General features: G+C 39.6%; 1 protein-coding gene across 1 annotated transcript in view; it reads left to right on the top strand.

Moving 5' to 3' along the window:
- The first annotated feature begins 7435 nt into the window (after positions 1-7435).
- Positions 7436-17778, top strand: part of crybg3 (crystallin beta-gamma domain containing 3) — a 75784-nt gene continuing 65441 nt past the window's right edge. The window contains exon 1 of the mRNA XM_003219109.4: positions 7436-7767. Coding sequence (XP_003219157.2) covers positions 7637-7767 — 131 coding nt within the window. The 5' untranslated portion in view covers positions 7436-7636. The remainder of the gene's footprint in view (positions 7768-17778) is intronic.

The raw sequence follows: 17778 nt of genomic DNA on the forward strand, positions 1-17778 counted from the left end.
TAGAGAAATCAAGGTCTACATTTAATTCTTCACTCAAAACAACTGATGATTTATATTTTAGTTTTTTAGATTACATGTTATTCACATCTACAACTAAGGATACCTGGGAGCAGAAGCCTGTTCTTGCTGGTTGAGAAACTGTACTTTCAGCCTAGGTATTGTTTACAGGAATATCCCTGCAAATGAAACCTGGGCTGGGATGACTTTGCCTGATCCATCTCATTCCCCTCTGTGGAGAAGCCAGATGTCTTGTGTTATCAATGATAATGGTAGGGATTCTTCGCCCATGCAATTGGCAGCAACCAGGACTAACAATACTGTGAGTAAAGGATTCTGCTTGTGTCGCCAGTTGAGTATTAATAGCAAGGATTTCTTTCTTATGTTCCTGGCCTTCCAATTGGAAAAGCCAGCTGTATGGGGGGATCCTGGTGGGAGAAAATGGATTGCAAGGAAGATGATAGGCATGAGGGGCATTCTCCTTGACAGACTGGGAACCTCTGGGAACCAAATGTTGCCATTTTCTATACTAGAGCCTCTGGATTGAGTCATATATATTCAAGGGAACTTACTCTGAGATATGTGTATCTTTCACGTAGCTTTGACTGATTTTGAAGTTTGTGATGGTCAAAATATAACATGTAGGTTTTGTATATTTTAGTGAAAATTATTTAAAAGGGAAAATTAAAGTGCATTTTATCAAAAAACTGTTTTCTTTAAAATACATTTTCTTTAGCTTTAGGCAATAATTTGAATAAAGCGTTTCAAAGGGCTCATATGAGCTGAAAATTTAAAAAACAAAAACACGTTTCCTTAATTCTACCATCTGCTCACCCTGAAACAACAATCAGCCAGGAGGTTCCCATGTGTGCAAACCATTCTAATCTGAACAGCAGCAGAAAATAACAGCTTCAATGTTCATGTAACTTCATGATTCTCTGTCATTTGAGTGGGTGACTCCTGTGGAAACTTAGGAAAATGGGTTGAGATACTTTGAAGCATCAGATATCTCCCTATGCTTTGAGTTTAGTACTGCTTTTATGGGCACGCTGGCTGCCTGGGGCCATATGTTATTACATCATATTCCCTGCACGTGGCAGCTTAAGTCCTCATTACCATCTGCTTTGTTTGCATGTATTTTCACGGTCCTTAATGTCGACAGCTGTGCTCAGAGGCCATTGCCACCCTCCGCATGATAAATATCCTTTTATCTGGGAAATATGAATGGACGGTTAACAACAAAATTTATATTGCCGCATCTGCAGCATGGAGTTTGTCACGGACTTTTGACAACTGGGAACAAAAGGGAACAGCACAAAATGAACTAGTCAGCCCAACCTTAACTCTTATTCCTGTTCCATAGCACAGTTCTCCAATTCCTCATATGCACACATTTGAGATATGTTTTTTAAAAGATAAAAGATGTAGAAAGGCTCAGCATCCAAGTGTAAACAATTAGTTTCTGTCTTGTTAGTATAATACTCTTCATATGTACAACATCTGAGATATTTTTAAAGATAAAAGACGTAGCATCATTCAAGCCTAAACAATTATTTTCTCTCTTGTTAGTCTAATATTCTTAGATACAGAGGCCATTTCCACCCAGACTTTCCTGTTAAATCTGAAGTAAACTATATTACTTACGGAAGTATGAAAAACAAGGTCTAATGCACAAAAGGCTGCTAACATTGGTATGTGTGGGGTTATTTTAAGTATCCAACCTGGTAAAGCTAAGGGCACAGAAGGATTAGAAAGTAACAGTCCCAGGAATTACTAGGAAAATTAGCTTGGAAAAGTGAATTTGTGACAAAAACCTTTATCAGGGTTGCAAGCATTTAAACTATGTTATATTTTCACATTGTTCTGAGAGCTATAGGAGCAAATGAAGTAGCAGATGAATCCAGATCCTTTGGAAGCATCTCTAAATACTTCCCTTTTTAGTTTAGAATATTATTATTCTACCTCTTTTGTGTGTGTGTTTTTAATTCAAAAGCAATGTTTTAATTTTAAAGTATGTTGCCATTCCTTTGTGCAAAACCTTAAAATAAAAGGAAAGGTAATAAAGAAAAATGAAACCTGTATATGAATAAAAAATGTAAATGAAAAACTATTTTAAGTCTCTAATTTTTACAAGTGCAATCTAAGGGTTTGGAAATCCCAGTTTAGGAGTCAAAAGCAGGATCATCATTCTACCATATATTACTGGTTGTTGTTTTGTAACATTATGGCCAGAAGAGGAAAACTGCTGCTTAATCCCAAAAGGGGCTTTGTACACAAAATATTTCTACATGTGAGAGTGGAATGTAATTACTTTGCTATTTGGTTCATCAGCCAGCAGCAAAACCCCTGGCACATAATGTTTCCTTGAAGTGACCTTTCTAAAGTAATGTATCAGCTGATTTAACAGAATTTGAGTAGAGCAGTGTTCTCGGACTGGCTGTTCTTGTGTTTACTCCATGGGGTTTGTTTGTTCATACTGATAAAAGTGTGAATACTGAACTTCTTTTTCCATAGCTTAATTTTTAAAGAATTAATTTACCTGGTTATTATGGTAGAAATAGGATACTAAAAGCAGGGATACATGTTGTAATGAATGAGCTGGGAAATGTTTATTACCAGAAAGATAAACCTGAAGTTTCATGTTTCCTCTGTGAAAAGCCGTATTTCAGGGAAGGGTTTCAGAAAAGGTATTTCAGCCGTATTTCAGAAAGGGAATGGGTGTTTTTACTAAGAAATGAGCTAGTCACAATAATCATCTGATGTTAACGGCCATCAGGTTGACTTTGAGTTATGGTAATCATATGAATGAGAGGCCTCCAAGTCATTCCATCTCCAGCAGCATTATTGTCTTCTCTAGTGAGCTCTTTTTTCCATGTCAGGAGCGGCTTGAGAAACTGAAAGTTGCTTCTGGTGTGAGAGAATTGGCCATCTGCAAAGACGTTGCCCAGGGGACTCCTGGCTGTTTGATGTTTTACCATCCTGTGGAAGGCTTCTCTCATGTCCCCTCTAGTGAGTTATGTCTTATTATGAAAATGGCCAAAGTATAACAGTATTAGCCATCTGGGTGGAGCCCCCAGTGGCGCAATGGGTTAAACGCTTGTGCCAGCAGGACTGCTGACTGAGAAGTCAGCGGTTTGAATCAAGGGAGTGGGTGAGTTCCCTCTGTCAGCTCCAGCTCCTCATGTGGGGACATGAGAGAAGCCTCCCACAGGATGGTAAAACATCAACCATCTGGCGTCCCCTGGCCAACGTCCTTGTAGACAGCCAATTCTCTCACACCAAAAGCGACTTGCATTTTCTCAAGTCGGGCTTAATTTGCTCTAGGATCCATTTATTTTAGCAGTCTATGGGATCCATAGATCTCTTCCCCAGTACATTTGGAATGAGCTGATTTTCTTCCTATCAGTTTTCTTCACTGCTTTCACCACCACTGGAAATACAATGGCATGGACAACCTTATCTTTAGTATTCATTCAATTATATATATTTATACTTCAGGATCTTGCCTACTTCCTTCACAGCTGGCCTTCCAAGTCCTAACTTCCTTCTGATTTCTTGACTTCATTTTGATTAATGATTGTCTCAAAATATGGAAAACCTTTAACTATTTTCTTTCTTTATATCCACAATGTAAAATTGCTTACCCTTCATAAAACAACAGATTAGCTAAGACTACACAATTCATAGGCTTCAGATGATAGTTGCACCCAGCCATAAAGCATCACTGTCTGTCTGTGCTCATGGATTGGCCACTATACTCCAACTGATAAAGGAAAGTTGACTGTTGTAGAACTGTGATATTATGAAATATAGAGACAAGCTGGGGGCATGGATTAACATTTTGTTTAGGTGCAGTTTTTTCTGGACTATGTCTTGACCAAAAAAGTAAGACTTGCATGTGTGCTATATATTTGAAAACTTGCCTTCCTGCTACAGGCTCATTGTCTTTAAGTTCATTCCCATATTTAGACATACAGTAGCTGCTTCTTGTTTCCTGAGCATTTCCAATGCATGGCTTTATCAGTATTATATTTTAAGGCATTAGACATTTTCCATCTCCTTCCCAAAGTCTGGCTATTACTTAATTCATTTATATACATTGCTTATACAGTGATGTATTTTAAAAAAACTGAAAAAAATAATACAGTATATCGATTTCATGTTTTGAAAGTTGCAAAGTTGTGGCATTCTTAGGGCCGTTCCACACTGCCCTTTATCCCAGGATCTAATCCCAGAGTATCTGTTTAAAACTAGAATATATGAGTCCCCACTGCTAGATAACCTGGGATAAACAGATAATCTGTTATCAGATCCTGGGATATAGGGGCAGTGTGGAAGGGCCCTTAGAAGCATGGTTTTAGAAGTCCTATTGAATTCAATGGGGCTCATTTCCAGATAAGAGGACACAGGATTGTAATTTTTAAAAAACTGAATATGGAAGTGGATGATACAGTTATTTGCTTTTAATTCTGTTTTTACCACACTGTTGCTATTTAATTGTTTTTTTTATCTTTTGTATTGCTCTTTTTAAACTTGTCTAGTGTGGATAGATGTTAGCCGCCTTGAGTCCCCATAAGAAGAAAGACAGGATATAAATAAAGATAATAAGCATTACTAGTACAGAGAAAGGTTCTGCTGATGTTCTCAAGCTATAAAAAGATTCCTGATGAAGAATTTTCCACCTCTGATTCACCAAGTGATTTTTGTAGCCATTGGAATAAATGCATCATTTGTTGTTGCCTTTTTTTTACAAACAGAAAACTCAAGCCATTTGAGAAATGAACACCATATGGGAGGAAGAGGGATGCAAGCCTCTAACCCAGGCATGGGCAAACTTTGGCCCTCCAGGTGTTTTGGACTTCAACTCCCATGATTCCTAACAGCCTACCGGCTGTTAGGAATCATGGGAGTTGAAGGCCAAAACACCTGGAGGGCCAAAGTTTGCCCATGCCTGCTCTAACCAATTTGGTAGACTCCATGCATTGGAGAGTTTCTCCCAATCTAGCAGTCTCTTGCCAGACTAGATTTTGTAGTCCAAGGATATGTCTGCACTGCAGAATAAATCTAGTTTGACCCCACTTTAACTGTCAGGGCTCAGTCAGTGTTAAGGAATTATGGGAGTTGTTGTTTTGAAAGATTTTAAGTCTTCTTTGCCAAAGTGCTGATGCCTCACCCAGGCATCAGCAGGATCCCAAAGCATTGAGCCAGGACAGTTAAAGTGGCATCAAACCACATTCATTCTACAGTGAAGATGCATCTAAAGCATCTGGCAAACACCAGCTGGAGGAAAGCTATTTAAAATAGCAGGACTTTTGAAGGCCTCAAGCTCTGCCACTAGAGGGCAATGAAGCCAAACCTTCTCTTCTAGAACATACAGCAGGCATGGCCCAAAAATTTTGGGAGTTTTGTTAGGAACTGTGGGAGTTGAAGTCTAACACCTAGAGGGCCAAAGTTGGCCCATACCTTTTTTTTTAGTGTGGTGACGCACTCGAGCAAGCGCATAGCCAAGAGGGAAGTTCAGGGGTACAAACCACCCCAGAAAATTTTTCAGATAAAAAAAAACCCCTGCATTTACTCCTAAATTTTAAGTGGTTAACCAAACCCCTCTGCCAAGTCTATGAGAAGCAAAATTTAGCGCCCCTCCAGAACTACAAGCACTGTCTCAGTCAAATTTTGATTATTCGCCCTATCATTACTTACCTTTCTACCAATTTACATTGCAATAGCAGCAATAGCTGACATAGTGGAAGCGTCCATAGTTGAAGCCCTGCCAAATAAACAATGGCAAAGAAACAATGGAACAGGAGCAAAGAGAAGAAGCTGTGTCATTACTAGACCTTGGACTTTATATGAACAAGACTGTTTCTGATGAACAAGTGAAAGCTCAATTAGTGCAAAATCCACAGACTTCATTGCCAGAATATATATTTCTGGTGGATAAAAAGAGGCAACCCAAATGGTTTAGTAGATTTCCCTGGTTGGCCTACTAATTTCATATACAAGGTTCACTCTGTAAGTTAGTGTGGTGCTTGGAGAGGAAGTTGGGGGTAAAGGTGGTCATCAGAAGCTTCCTTGATTCGTGTTTGGGCGATGCTGCGTTTGGTGGTTGTAATGGATTAGCCTACCTTACAAGGTTGTTGTACAGGTAGCTTCAGGCCTTGTTTGCAAAAGCTAAACAGAGCAAAGGGGAGGAACATCAGGCAGCCATTACTGGAAGTGCAGTCTGATTGGCTGATGTAAATGGAGGGAGTTCTTTGCCATTGGAGATGGGCGGAGCCAAAGTGACAGTTGGAGCTAGGCAGCCAGAGAATTGCTCTTTCAGTTAGAGAGTTGGTTGGTGTTTGAAGATACAGTTTTGGGAACTGTGTTTTTAAAAGGAAACCTCTTTGAGGAATATAGTTAAGAGCCCTCAGGAAAGGACTAAGAACTATATTAAGACTCTATAGTTTAGAGTGCTGGTTTCAAACAACAGGAGAAAAAGTTTTTAAAAGGGTTTCATAGACCTGAACTGTACTCCTGTATGAAGGAACATATCTCAATAGAATTCAAGTTATAAAACCATTCTTTATAAGAGTAAAGCGTAATCTTTTATTGAAACCACTACGCATTGTTATTGTTCCAATATAAATAAACATCATGCTCTTGTTTTTCTTCATCTGAAGAGTTTGTGCGTCTTCCTGAACATCCCAACAAAGAGGTGGCCTGTCAGTCTAAAATCCTGACAGAGGTGGCGGCTGAGGTGTAATAAAATGGTGGCAGCTAAAGAAACCTGAATATTAATTGGTGGCAGCAAAGAAGAAATATAAATTAATGAAACGTGTAACACCTTATGAACAAAATACCAGTTTTGTGCATGATCCCCGCCAGGGCCGTAGCCAGAAAAATATTTCAGGGTATTTTTTTTTGAATTTCGGGCGGGGGTGGGGTTGAACCCTGACCCCCCCCCCCCCCCCCCCCCCGCTACAGACCTGTCAATATCTGCTTGAGAGAGTGCCTGGCGGAACTCTTTAATTTTTTGCGTCTCATAAACTTAGCATGGGGATTTTATTAACCAGTTAAAATTCAACAGTAAACCAGGGTTTTTTAACCTGAAAAATTTCGGGGGGGGGGGGGGTTGAACCTGATCCCCGCTGCTCCTTTCCTCCGCAGTGGTTCCTATGTAGACTACCGGCTCTTAGGAATGGTGGGAGTTGGGGGTCCAAAACACCTGGAGGGCCCAAGTTGGCCCAGGCCCGTTTTAGTGGCGGCGCTCTCAGGGGCTTGAGGGGCGTGGGTCTCCTTCTTGACGGACCTGAACTTCTTGGCTGGGGTTGAAGAGGAAAAGAGGAAGGCGGGGGCGAGAGCGGCGCGCCCAAACCCGGCTGGGAAGGCGGGAAGGCGGGCTTCCCAAGACGGAGGCGGGCGCTTCGGGACTTGGCTCCTCCTCGTGGGCCGAGGAAGCCGGGCAGCCGCGCCCGCCTCCCACAGAAAGGGCAGGGAGGAAGGAGGAGGAGGAGGGAAACCTCTCTAAGCCCGGCGCTGGGCTTCGGCCGCCTCTTTGGAGCCATGGGCTAAGAGCCGAGGCGGAACGGAGGGAACGGCGGAGAGAACCCGCCAGGTTCTGCTTGTGGGATCCTTTTTTTCTTTCCTTCCTGGCGAGATGTCCGGAGCCAACAGCCGGAGGAGGACGGGCTCCTTCTGGCAGAACAGCTTCTCCCGACTCTTCTCCCGGAGCGCCTCCAAGGAGGAAGGGGACAAAGCCGCGCCGCCCTCCGCCCAGGGCGAAGGCAGGTAGGAAGGGCAAGCAGAGGCCGGCCACAGAGAACAAACAGACCCCCGGTTTGGCCTCTTCCTTGTTTCCTCTTTTCTCTCTTTCTTTTATCCATCCTTCCTCATGTCTCCGCACTTCGCATCTCTGCACTGTGGAACTTGATGCGGTATGAGACCGCTTTCCCCGCCCTAGCTCGCTCAGTGCCAGGGCAGCGTTGGAATGGTAGTTTGACAAAGTCTTCAGCTTCCTCTGCCAAAGTGCAGAGCTGGTGCCTCCCCGAACTACAACTTCCAGGACTCCCCTCGCAGTGCAAAAGTGGCACCCATGTCTGGTGGGTTGGTTTCTCTTGAGCTCTTCCCTCACACTCAGAGAAAACGTGGGCTTTTCAAGTGAAATGTTGGAAGCATTGGGCAGAGCGCTCCTGTGAAGCTGCGACACACTCAAAACAGCAAGGAGTGTTTGGAAAACTTTATAGAAAGTAAGGCCACACAGCTGAATGAAATCCGCACAGCTGTATAATATCAGCCACTGCAGAACTCCCAAATCCAGAGGAAGGCACATGATGTTTAACAGCTTTGGTACCATATGTGGAAGCATTAGAAGATCAACCATAACATAAATCCCAAAATAATATATATTCTGCTTTGAACTGGAATATATGGCACTGTGGACCCAGGGCCCTTCCAAACAGGCCCTGTATCCCAGAATCTGATCCCACGTTTTCTGTTTGTCCCAGATTATCTGGCAGTGAGGACTCACATAATCCAGTTCGAAGCAGAAACCTGGGATCAGATCCTGTGATATAGGGCCTGTTTGAGAGGGCCCTCAGATAGCCAAGGGCCCTTCCACACAGCCATATAATCCAGAATATCAAGGCAGAAAAGCCCACAATATCTGCTTTGAACTGGGTTATCTGAGTCCACACTGACATAGATTCCAGTTCAAAGGAAATCATATGGGATTTTTTACCTTCATATTCTGGGATATAGGGCTGTGTGGAAGGGCCCCCAGTTCAAAGCAAATCATGTTGGATTTTCTACCTTCATATTCTGGGTTATATGGCTGTGTGGAAGGGCTCTCAGAGAAAATGCAGGTTTTTAAATCCATTGAAATGTTGGAAGCATTGGATAGAGCACCCCTGTGAAGCGGCAACATACTCTGGTCAGCAAGGAGTGTTTGAAAAACTTAATATAAAGTAAAGCCACCTCCACACACCCAAATAAAGTCAACCACTGCAGAAACCCCAAATCCAGAGGAAGGTGTATGATGATTAACAACTTTGGTACCATATGTGAAAGCATTAGAAGATCAACCATACAATATATCCCAGAATAATATATAGTCTGGGATTTATTTATCCCAGACTATATACGTATTATATATTAAGGAATACTTACACCTTCTTCCAAAATATAGCCTACAGCACCTGGTGTTTATATCCCAAACAAGTCCTAACCAGGGCTGACCTTGCTTAACTTATGATATCAGATGGAATTTATTGCCTTTAAGTTATTTAGCGTGAGTAAATATTACATAGTGAAACATTGAGAGAAAATATTTTTATAGGATAGTCCCCCCCCCAAAAAAAACAAACTATTAATTCACAATGATAACTTTCTTTGAAGAATAGGACATGACATATCTTAGGCCCCTTCCACACATCTGAATAAAATCCCACATTATTTGCTTTCAACTGGAATATATGGCAGTATGGACTCTAAGCCCTTCTAGACAGGCCCTATAGCCCAGGATCTGATCCCAGGTTTTCTGTTTATCCCAGATTATCTGGCAGTGAGGACTTATCCAGTTTGAAGCAGAAAACCTGGAATCAGATCCTGGGATATAGGGCCTGTCTGGAAGGGCCCTCAGATAACCCAGTTCAAAGCTGATATTGTGGGTTTTCCTGCCTTGATATTCTGGGTTATATAGCTGTGTAGAAGTGCCCTGAGAAATCCTAATACTGCAGATTCCACGTTACTTGAAATAAGTGAGAGGAGTAAAACCGACATCCCAGATTATCTGGCAGCGCGGACTCATATAATCCAGTTTAAAGCTGGGATCTGATCCTGGGATATAGGGCCTGTCTGAAAGGACCTGAAAAAATAGCAGGGCAAATAATATATTTCATGTGAATATATGTTTTTCTGGGATTTATTATATGGGTTTTTTTTTACTGTGTCAGAAGTGAGTCACTTCTGGTGTTAGATAATTGGCCATCTACAGAGACGTTGCCCAGGGAATGCCCAGATTTTTTACCATCCTGTGGGAGGCTTCTCATGCCCTGCATGGGAAGCCAGAGCTGACAGATGGGAGCTCACCCTGTCTTGCGGATTTCAACCACCAACCTTCAGATGTTCAGGCCAGCAGTTCAGCCGGCACAAGGGTTTAATCCATTGCGCCACTGCAGCTCTTATTTTATGGTTGATCTAATGCTTTCACATATGGTACCTCCGGTGGCCTAGGGGATAAAAGCTTCGTGACTTGAAGGTTGGCTTGCTGACCTGAAAGCTGCCAGGTTCGAATCCCAACCGGGGAGAGCGCGGATGAGCTCCCTCTTTCAGCTCCAGCTCCATGCGGGGACATGAGAGAAGCCTCCCACAAGGATGGTAAAAAATCAAAACATCCGGGCGTCCCCTGGGCAACATCCTTGCAGACGGCCAATTCTCTCACTCCAGAAGCAACTCCGGTTGCCCCTGACACGGAAAAAAACAAACAAACATAATAATCATACGCCTTCCTCTAGATTTGGGGGTTCTGCAGTGATTGATATTCCATATTCTTATAGTTTAATAACTTCCCCAAGAATTAAATATGTTATTCCTTCCTGCACACCTCCCCATATGCAGTTGGGAGAAAAGATTGTCACTTCAGAGCATAGATTTCAGTAGCGTAAAGCAACTTTTTGTCTGTTAAAAGAGGAAGCCTTGAAACTTGTAATAATAGTATCCTAACCAAGCTATGCCTTCGCAGAAGGAAGTGAATATTTCTCCAGTGGAGAATTGCAGACTGGCTCCTGGATGTTCTGAGACAGTCTTCAAAACATAGGATTTAATTTGCAGGCCACTGTTTATATTCACATTGCTGACTAAGTTAACTTATCCCTATTGAGGACTTCGGACATGGACAAATCCACATAATTCTGGTATATTTAAATTGCTTAATCTAGGCAGCATGTAACAGTAAAATCACATATACAAAATATTCAATTAGAATGTAATGTAGTGACCCAGGTATGGAAAGATTTGCTTGGGTTCCTTTATATAATGGCTACCCAGTGACATAGATAAATATTAAAGATAAATATTGCATATGTTGTCTTCAGGTTGCTTGTCAACTTATTTGTTGGTTTGTTTTTTTATTTAGAGTATATTTACTTATGGTGAAGCTATTAATTTCATAGAGTTTTCTTTGGCATGGATTACTCAAGAGGTGGTTTTGCCAGTTCCTTCTGCTAAAATATAGCCTATAGCTCCTGGTGTTCATTGTCTATATCCTATCCAAGTCCTAACCAGAGCTGATCTTGCTTAACTTCTGAGATTAGATATTTATTGCCTATGGATTACATAACATAAGTAAATATTACATAGTGAAAATCTGAGAGAACTAATATTTTTAAAGGATAGTTCCTCCCCACAGCCAAACTATTAATTCGCAATGATACTTTCTTTGAGGAATAGGAAATTACATATCTTAAAGTGGTTTCTTAAAGATAGTGCTCTCAATCTTCTTTTGGTTGAAAGAAGAATCCCTTAACAGAATGATACTTTTAATTGTTTTGCTTTCAGTATTAGTACCATATATACTTGAGTATAAGCTGACCTGGATATCAGCAGAGGCACCTTATTTTACCACAAAAAACTGGGAAAACTTCTGGTAAATTTCAAAAATAAAAATAGATACCAATAAAATTACATCAATTGAGGCATCAGTAGGTTAAATGTTTTTGAATATTTAATATTTTGAATATTAAAACTGTAATTTCAGATAAGACTGTCCAACTCTGATTACTTATATACTCGAGTATAAGTTGACCCAAATATAAGCCGACCAGGACCCTCACTCAAGTATAAAGGGGCTGAAAAACTTAGCTTATACTCAAGTATATACAGTATATTGCTTCCTGTTCAATACAGTGTACAGTGAAGAAGACAACAACTTTTAGAAGATTTCCTTTTTAAAAATAGCGACCGAAATAGATTTAACCTTTAGAATTGAGCTATGTATTTGCAGTATAGAAATATTCAGATTAGGATCAGACCACTAGCCTACATAGTCTAGCACTCTGTTTTCCTGGAGGTTAACCACATGCCTCTGTGGAGCCTGCTCAGAACATGAGCACAGAGTACCTTCGCATTCAGTAGCGCCTGATATTCAGAGGCAGACTCCCTCAGGCTCCCAAAATAATATATAGTCATCACAGCTAATAACCATTGATAGTTGGCCTTAATGAATCTGTCTAATCCTGTTTTGAATACGTTCAAGTTGATGGTTATCTTAATAACATCATGTGCTATTGAAATTATGTGCCTTGTGAGGAACAGCTTCCTTTTATGTGTTGTCGAAGGCTTTCATGGCCAGAATCACTGAGTTGCTGTGAATTTTTCACCTCGTATGGCCATGTTTCAGAAGCATTCTCTCCTGATGTTCTCTCCTGATGCGGGAGAAACGTTAGGAGGGAATGCTTCTGGAACATGACCATATAGCCCAGAAAACTCACAGAAACCCAGTTTCCTTGTATCCATCCTGAATCTCCTACCATTCTGCTTCATTTGTATTATCTCAGGGTCTAGTGTTATGAAAGAAAATAAGGTATCTCCCTATCAACTTTCACTGTACCATGCTAGGTTTTATAGACCTATATTCTGTGCCCTCTTATTTGCTTTTTGTTTTGTTTTTTGCTAAATTAAAAGTTCACTAAATTAAAGGTCAGTTCATTCTTCAGATTATTTTGGTTGCTCTATCCCACATTGGTTGCTGTTGAATGCCATCAAGTCAACTTCAACCTATGATGACTCTATGAATGAAAGACCTTCAAGTCACCCTACTGTCAGTAAACTTGCAGATTCACAGCCATGTAATGGGGTCAGTCCATCTTTTCCTATTAACAAGCATTGTCTTTTCTAGTGAGTCTTGTCTTTTCATAATCAGTCCAAAGTACGACAGTCTTGGTTGAGTCATATTGACTTCTAGGAGGAGCTCTACGCTAACAGAATGAACAATTTACTTACTAGGATTTTGTTTTCATGCTCCAAATTGGAATATTCATCCCTGTTTATCGTATAGAAGAGGAATACTGGATTTTATGTGGAAGTTGTTTTTGAATTGCACTGGACATATTAAAATGAATGTTAAAGCAAAGTCTGCAGATATCAGGAACACTGGCCGTGGGTTGGAATAGCACTATTAGGTCTCAGATAGAGAGATTCATCCACTTTATACAGGTTCACACTCAGCTGAAGGCATAAAAATGGGTATCTCAGTTGCATTTGTAAATTCCCCCCATTAAATTGGTATGAATATCTTACTGTTTCGAGAGACAATATTTGATACCTTGTTGCTTGTGATGCATGTGAATGAGTTTGAGTCTTCTGATTTTCATTGACAAAATACAAACCTGAATAGCAATCTTCAGAGTAACACAGAAAAAATGTCTGAACTTCCCTCCTGCCTATTCTGTGAATTACCAAATAAAGTACTATAGCACTATATTCAGTGTTAATGAGTCCTTTGAAATCTTTTGAGGGCACCATTTGATTCAGATTATGTTAATAGATTTCACTGTACGCCAGCCTTTAAAGTGTTTAGCAGATGTTCCATACTTGAGCCATGTTATGTTTGTAGCACATGCCTGATGTGGATTGATTGTTTTTGATCAAGCATTCCTTTCATACTATTTTTACAACTGAACGTTTTTAAAAATATGTTACGTATAGATGCATTTTATATAATTTATGGAAAACTAAATATGTGTATTTGTGTATGTGTGTGTGTGTAATCTCTATTAGGACTGGCTTTCAGTTGACTTAACTGTTGTGTTCAAATCAGCTTTGTCATTAATGGTCTGATTTTATTTTAAGCTTTTAAATACAGTTAAAAGCCCTCATTCATATCTTGCTTGCCTTGATTTCCCCCTTCTTCCTGTTTTCTCATTGTCCATTGTTTTAAAGTGTAAACACTTGGGGAATAAAACCCACTCCTTTTAAATTCAACACAATATTTTATTTAGTTTACTATGTATTAACCATAACAGGTTTCCATTTCTCTGTAATCTGGTCTCTGTGTGATTAAATTTGAGCCATATTGTTAGGAAACACGTAGCCAAATGGCAATTTTAATGGATGATCAAATAGAGTATTTGAAGGTGTTTTGGACTTCAATTCCCAGAAATCCCAAATATCCTACCAGCTGTTAGGAAGTGTGGGAGCTGAAGTCCAAAACACCTAGAGGCCCAAAGGTTGGGAACCACTGTCCTAGAGCAACTCTTTAAATGCCAAGATGACTAAACTAATTAAGCTGAGGCTGTCATACTTTGGACATACTATAAGAAGATGTGATTCGTTAGAAAAGACAATAATTCTTAGGAGATGAAGACAACAGGAAACGAGGAATACTGCATGGCAGATTAATGACCTCGGTCAAGGAAGTCACGACCCTAAGTTTGTGAGATCTGAAAGAGGCTGTTATTGATAAGGGTGACTTGGAAGTCTCTTATTCATAGGGTCTCCATTAAGTCAACTTGCTGGCAGTTAATAACAAATCTCTACAGACTTCGCATTCTAAATAACACAAGTATTTGCATATTTTTATTTTAAAGTGCTAGAACTATGGCCATATGCAATATAGGCCACTATGTGTTAAGCATTAAGGTCAATATTTTATTTTATTTTAGAATATATGTAGTACTTAGGAATTGTCCCTGCTCTTCCTCTGTGATGTAATTGTTTATTTCTCACCAAACCTAATCTTTCCGAATATGTTGTTGCAATGGGAATACTTTTAGTTTTAAAAGCATGTTGGAAATTTCATTTGACCTATTTGTTCAATGCATAGTTTCTATTAATATAAATTGCTATGCATGACAGATGCCATAAGAGAAATCTATGTAATCTGCCATAATCCTAGTGCTCAGGTTTGACCTACTGATCTGTGCAAAAATAAAATATTCTGCTGTTCATATGTACTGCATATTAGATTGTTTCTTTTTTATTATTTTAGGCAATAATATAGATTTTTATTGTTAGATAGGAAATCTGGGCAGAGTTTGGGGGGTGGGGGAATCATGGAGTTTTAATAGCAAAAATCTGATGATTTTGATCAGTGAAATGTTTGTGGGTTTACTATTGTTTCACTAAGCCTAGAAAAGATTAAATACTAATGAAACATTTATTTTAATTTATTTTAATTGTACAAAAAAGCAAAATAAAAGTTTTCTATGCATTTAGATATTATTTTAATAGTGGTCTCTTATAGTCATAAGGCAGACCATTTCTATTTTCTTTCCATGCAAACATAAAAATAAATGATGATGTGTTACATTGTGTTTATTTAAGTTTAATAATTAATCTTTAGTTTAATCTTCAGTTATTTTTCCAGTCAGTTTTACAATTTTATATTGAGATTGTTTTGATTTGTCATTTGTTTGTTTTGGGCATTGAATGTTTCCCACTTTGTTACTTTTGCTGGAAACTGCCCTGGGTCCCCTCAAGTAGATAGGGCGGGTTATAAATAATAATAATAATAATAATAATAATAATAATAATTATTATTATTATTATTATTATTATTATTATTATTATTAAGCTGATCAAGATGGGTATGGCAAATACTGATTTTGTTTTCAGTGCTTTGCATCAGAAATGCCTAGTATCTCAGTTCACAAAAACAACAGTTTAGAACTATTTCACTTAAACTTTATTCAGTTTTGTTAAAACCAAATTTCCCAGAGTCCCTTTCCCAATGGCTTTGGTCATTGTCAGAATTGAAGAATAGCAGAATGTCTAAGCATGAATCTGAAAAGTAAAGCACCAATATATTTGAGAATTGGAAATTACTTTTAAAATGCTCTACAGTTGTCCTGACACAATTGTACAGCTTGAAGCACAGGACCCTTACGAAAGTGGTAAAACCATGAATATAAGCAAAAATCGTAAATGTTATTTTTTTTATGTAAGAGAACACTAGTCTAGGCATTTATAAATCATCCAGCATGATTCTGTGTTTAGCTTCCAGTGAAAGTTGCAATCCAAAAATAATTCATCTGTGAACACATAATCCAGAAATGTGGAGGTAAATTGCAGAGATGCAGGATTGGGTCCAAGCAATATTCACAACAAGAGCTTTTAATCTGTTCAATATTTCCATAAATGGAATGAGTGACCTTCTGCCCCTGTAATTTTGAAAAATTTGGCTTGTTGTGGAAAAATTTAGCTTGTTGTGATACAGCTTCAGTGGAGCACCTTTCCCCCATGAGTAAATTTCCCTTCCTAGGTGTAGATTTCTTCCTGTAGATTCAGCCCATTCTTAACTATGAGTTGTATGTAAGGCGAATGTTTGTAACTCGGGGACTGCCTGTATACTGACATAGTCCCCCAAAGTATTCACAGCTTCCTTTTCCCATAGCCACCCATTTATGTTGGCAGTACAATACACAATGCTGTTCATCTTAAGTGCTTTGTGTCCCTTTCAGTTCTAAGCATTGCAACTTAACACTGCAAACAGACTGTGTACATGATGTGGGTGTGACAGTTTAATAAAGGAAGAGAGGGGATGGGCTCTCTCTTTACACATCCGAGGGATTGTTATAAAGAACAAAGTTAGGGAAGTGTTCTTGGTCAAATGCTTAGACAGCCGTTGAAGATTTAATTGTGTGCATTACAAGAGGAAGTTAGCATTTTCAGTATGAGATAGCAATTTGCCACCAAGCTTATACTAATAGTTTGTATGTTTTAATTTGATCCCACTTTCTCAAAATCAGAGCCCTTGCTTTAAGACTTAAGTCTGCCCTTCCAGACAGGCCCTATAATCCAGGATCCGATCCCAGGTTTTCTGTTTATCCCAGATTATCTGGCAGTGCAGACTCATATAATCCAGTTTAAAGCAGAAAACCTCGGATCAGATCCTGGGATATAGGGCCTGTCTGGAAGGGCCCTTAGAGGGTTTTTTTTTTAAAAAAAATGATTTATATTACTTACAAACGATTTCAAAATATTGTAAATATTGTCCCCAGTCCTTTGTCCCATGTTATAGCATTAACATTTGGTCTTTGGTTCTGGAAAAACTGCTTAGCACAAGTTCAAGTTCACTTTATTAAGGTCAATGAGCAGCTCAAACTGCTTATCTCTTACATAGAAGATGGATATTTACAGTAGTAGTATCATTTTAATGTTTTTGTTCTGTTAACCAAATGGAAGGTGAATGAAGTAAAACAGATCACTGGACATTTATAAGGGAGAACTAGTAGGTGCAAGTTGATGTTCAGCATTTTCCCTCCCTGGCAATTTTCCACATAACCATCCCTCTCCATCGCCCATTGTCCCCAACCAGAACTGTTTGTTAGTCCTGGAAGCAAATGAAGAAAAATGAAGGAAAAGTTGTTAGAGGTAGATTTCTTGTCAAATGAGGGCATTTCTCTCGCTCTAATTGGCCCATCTCTGCCACTGCCCTTCTCTCCTCTCTATATGTTAGTATTATATGTAGATTTTCATCAAAAGGATTTCTTACATTCATCGGAGGTACTTAAATTAATAAGCCCCACCTTTTCGACATTGCCTAGAGCCCTTGCTCTATTCTCATCTCCAAGAGGTAACTTAGCCTGTAACAGTATTTTCAGGTGCTTCCCTTCAGCGGTGGCTTTCTGTGAAACTAGATTCTCCACTTTAGAAAACCAGGGCCTTACTAATAAGGGAACAAGCTTGTTTTCTGCTGCCCTGGAGACTAGGACGCGGAACAGTGGCATCAAACTATAGGAAAGGAGATTCCACCTAAACATTAGGAAGAACTTCCTCACTGTGAGAGCTGTTCAGCACTGGAAC

Source organism: Anolis carolinensis, chromosome 3 (genome assembly GCF_035594765.1).
Source record: "Anolis carolinensis isolate JA03-04 chromosome 3, rAnoCar3.1.pri, whole genome shotgun sequence".
In the NCBI taxonomy this organism is placed as follows: Eukaryota; Metazoa; Chordata; class Lepidosauria; order Squamata; family Dactyloidae; genus Anolis; species Anolis carolinensis.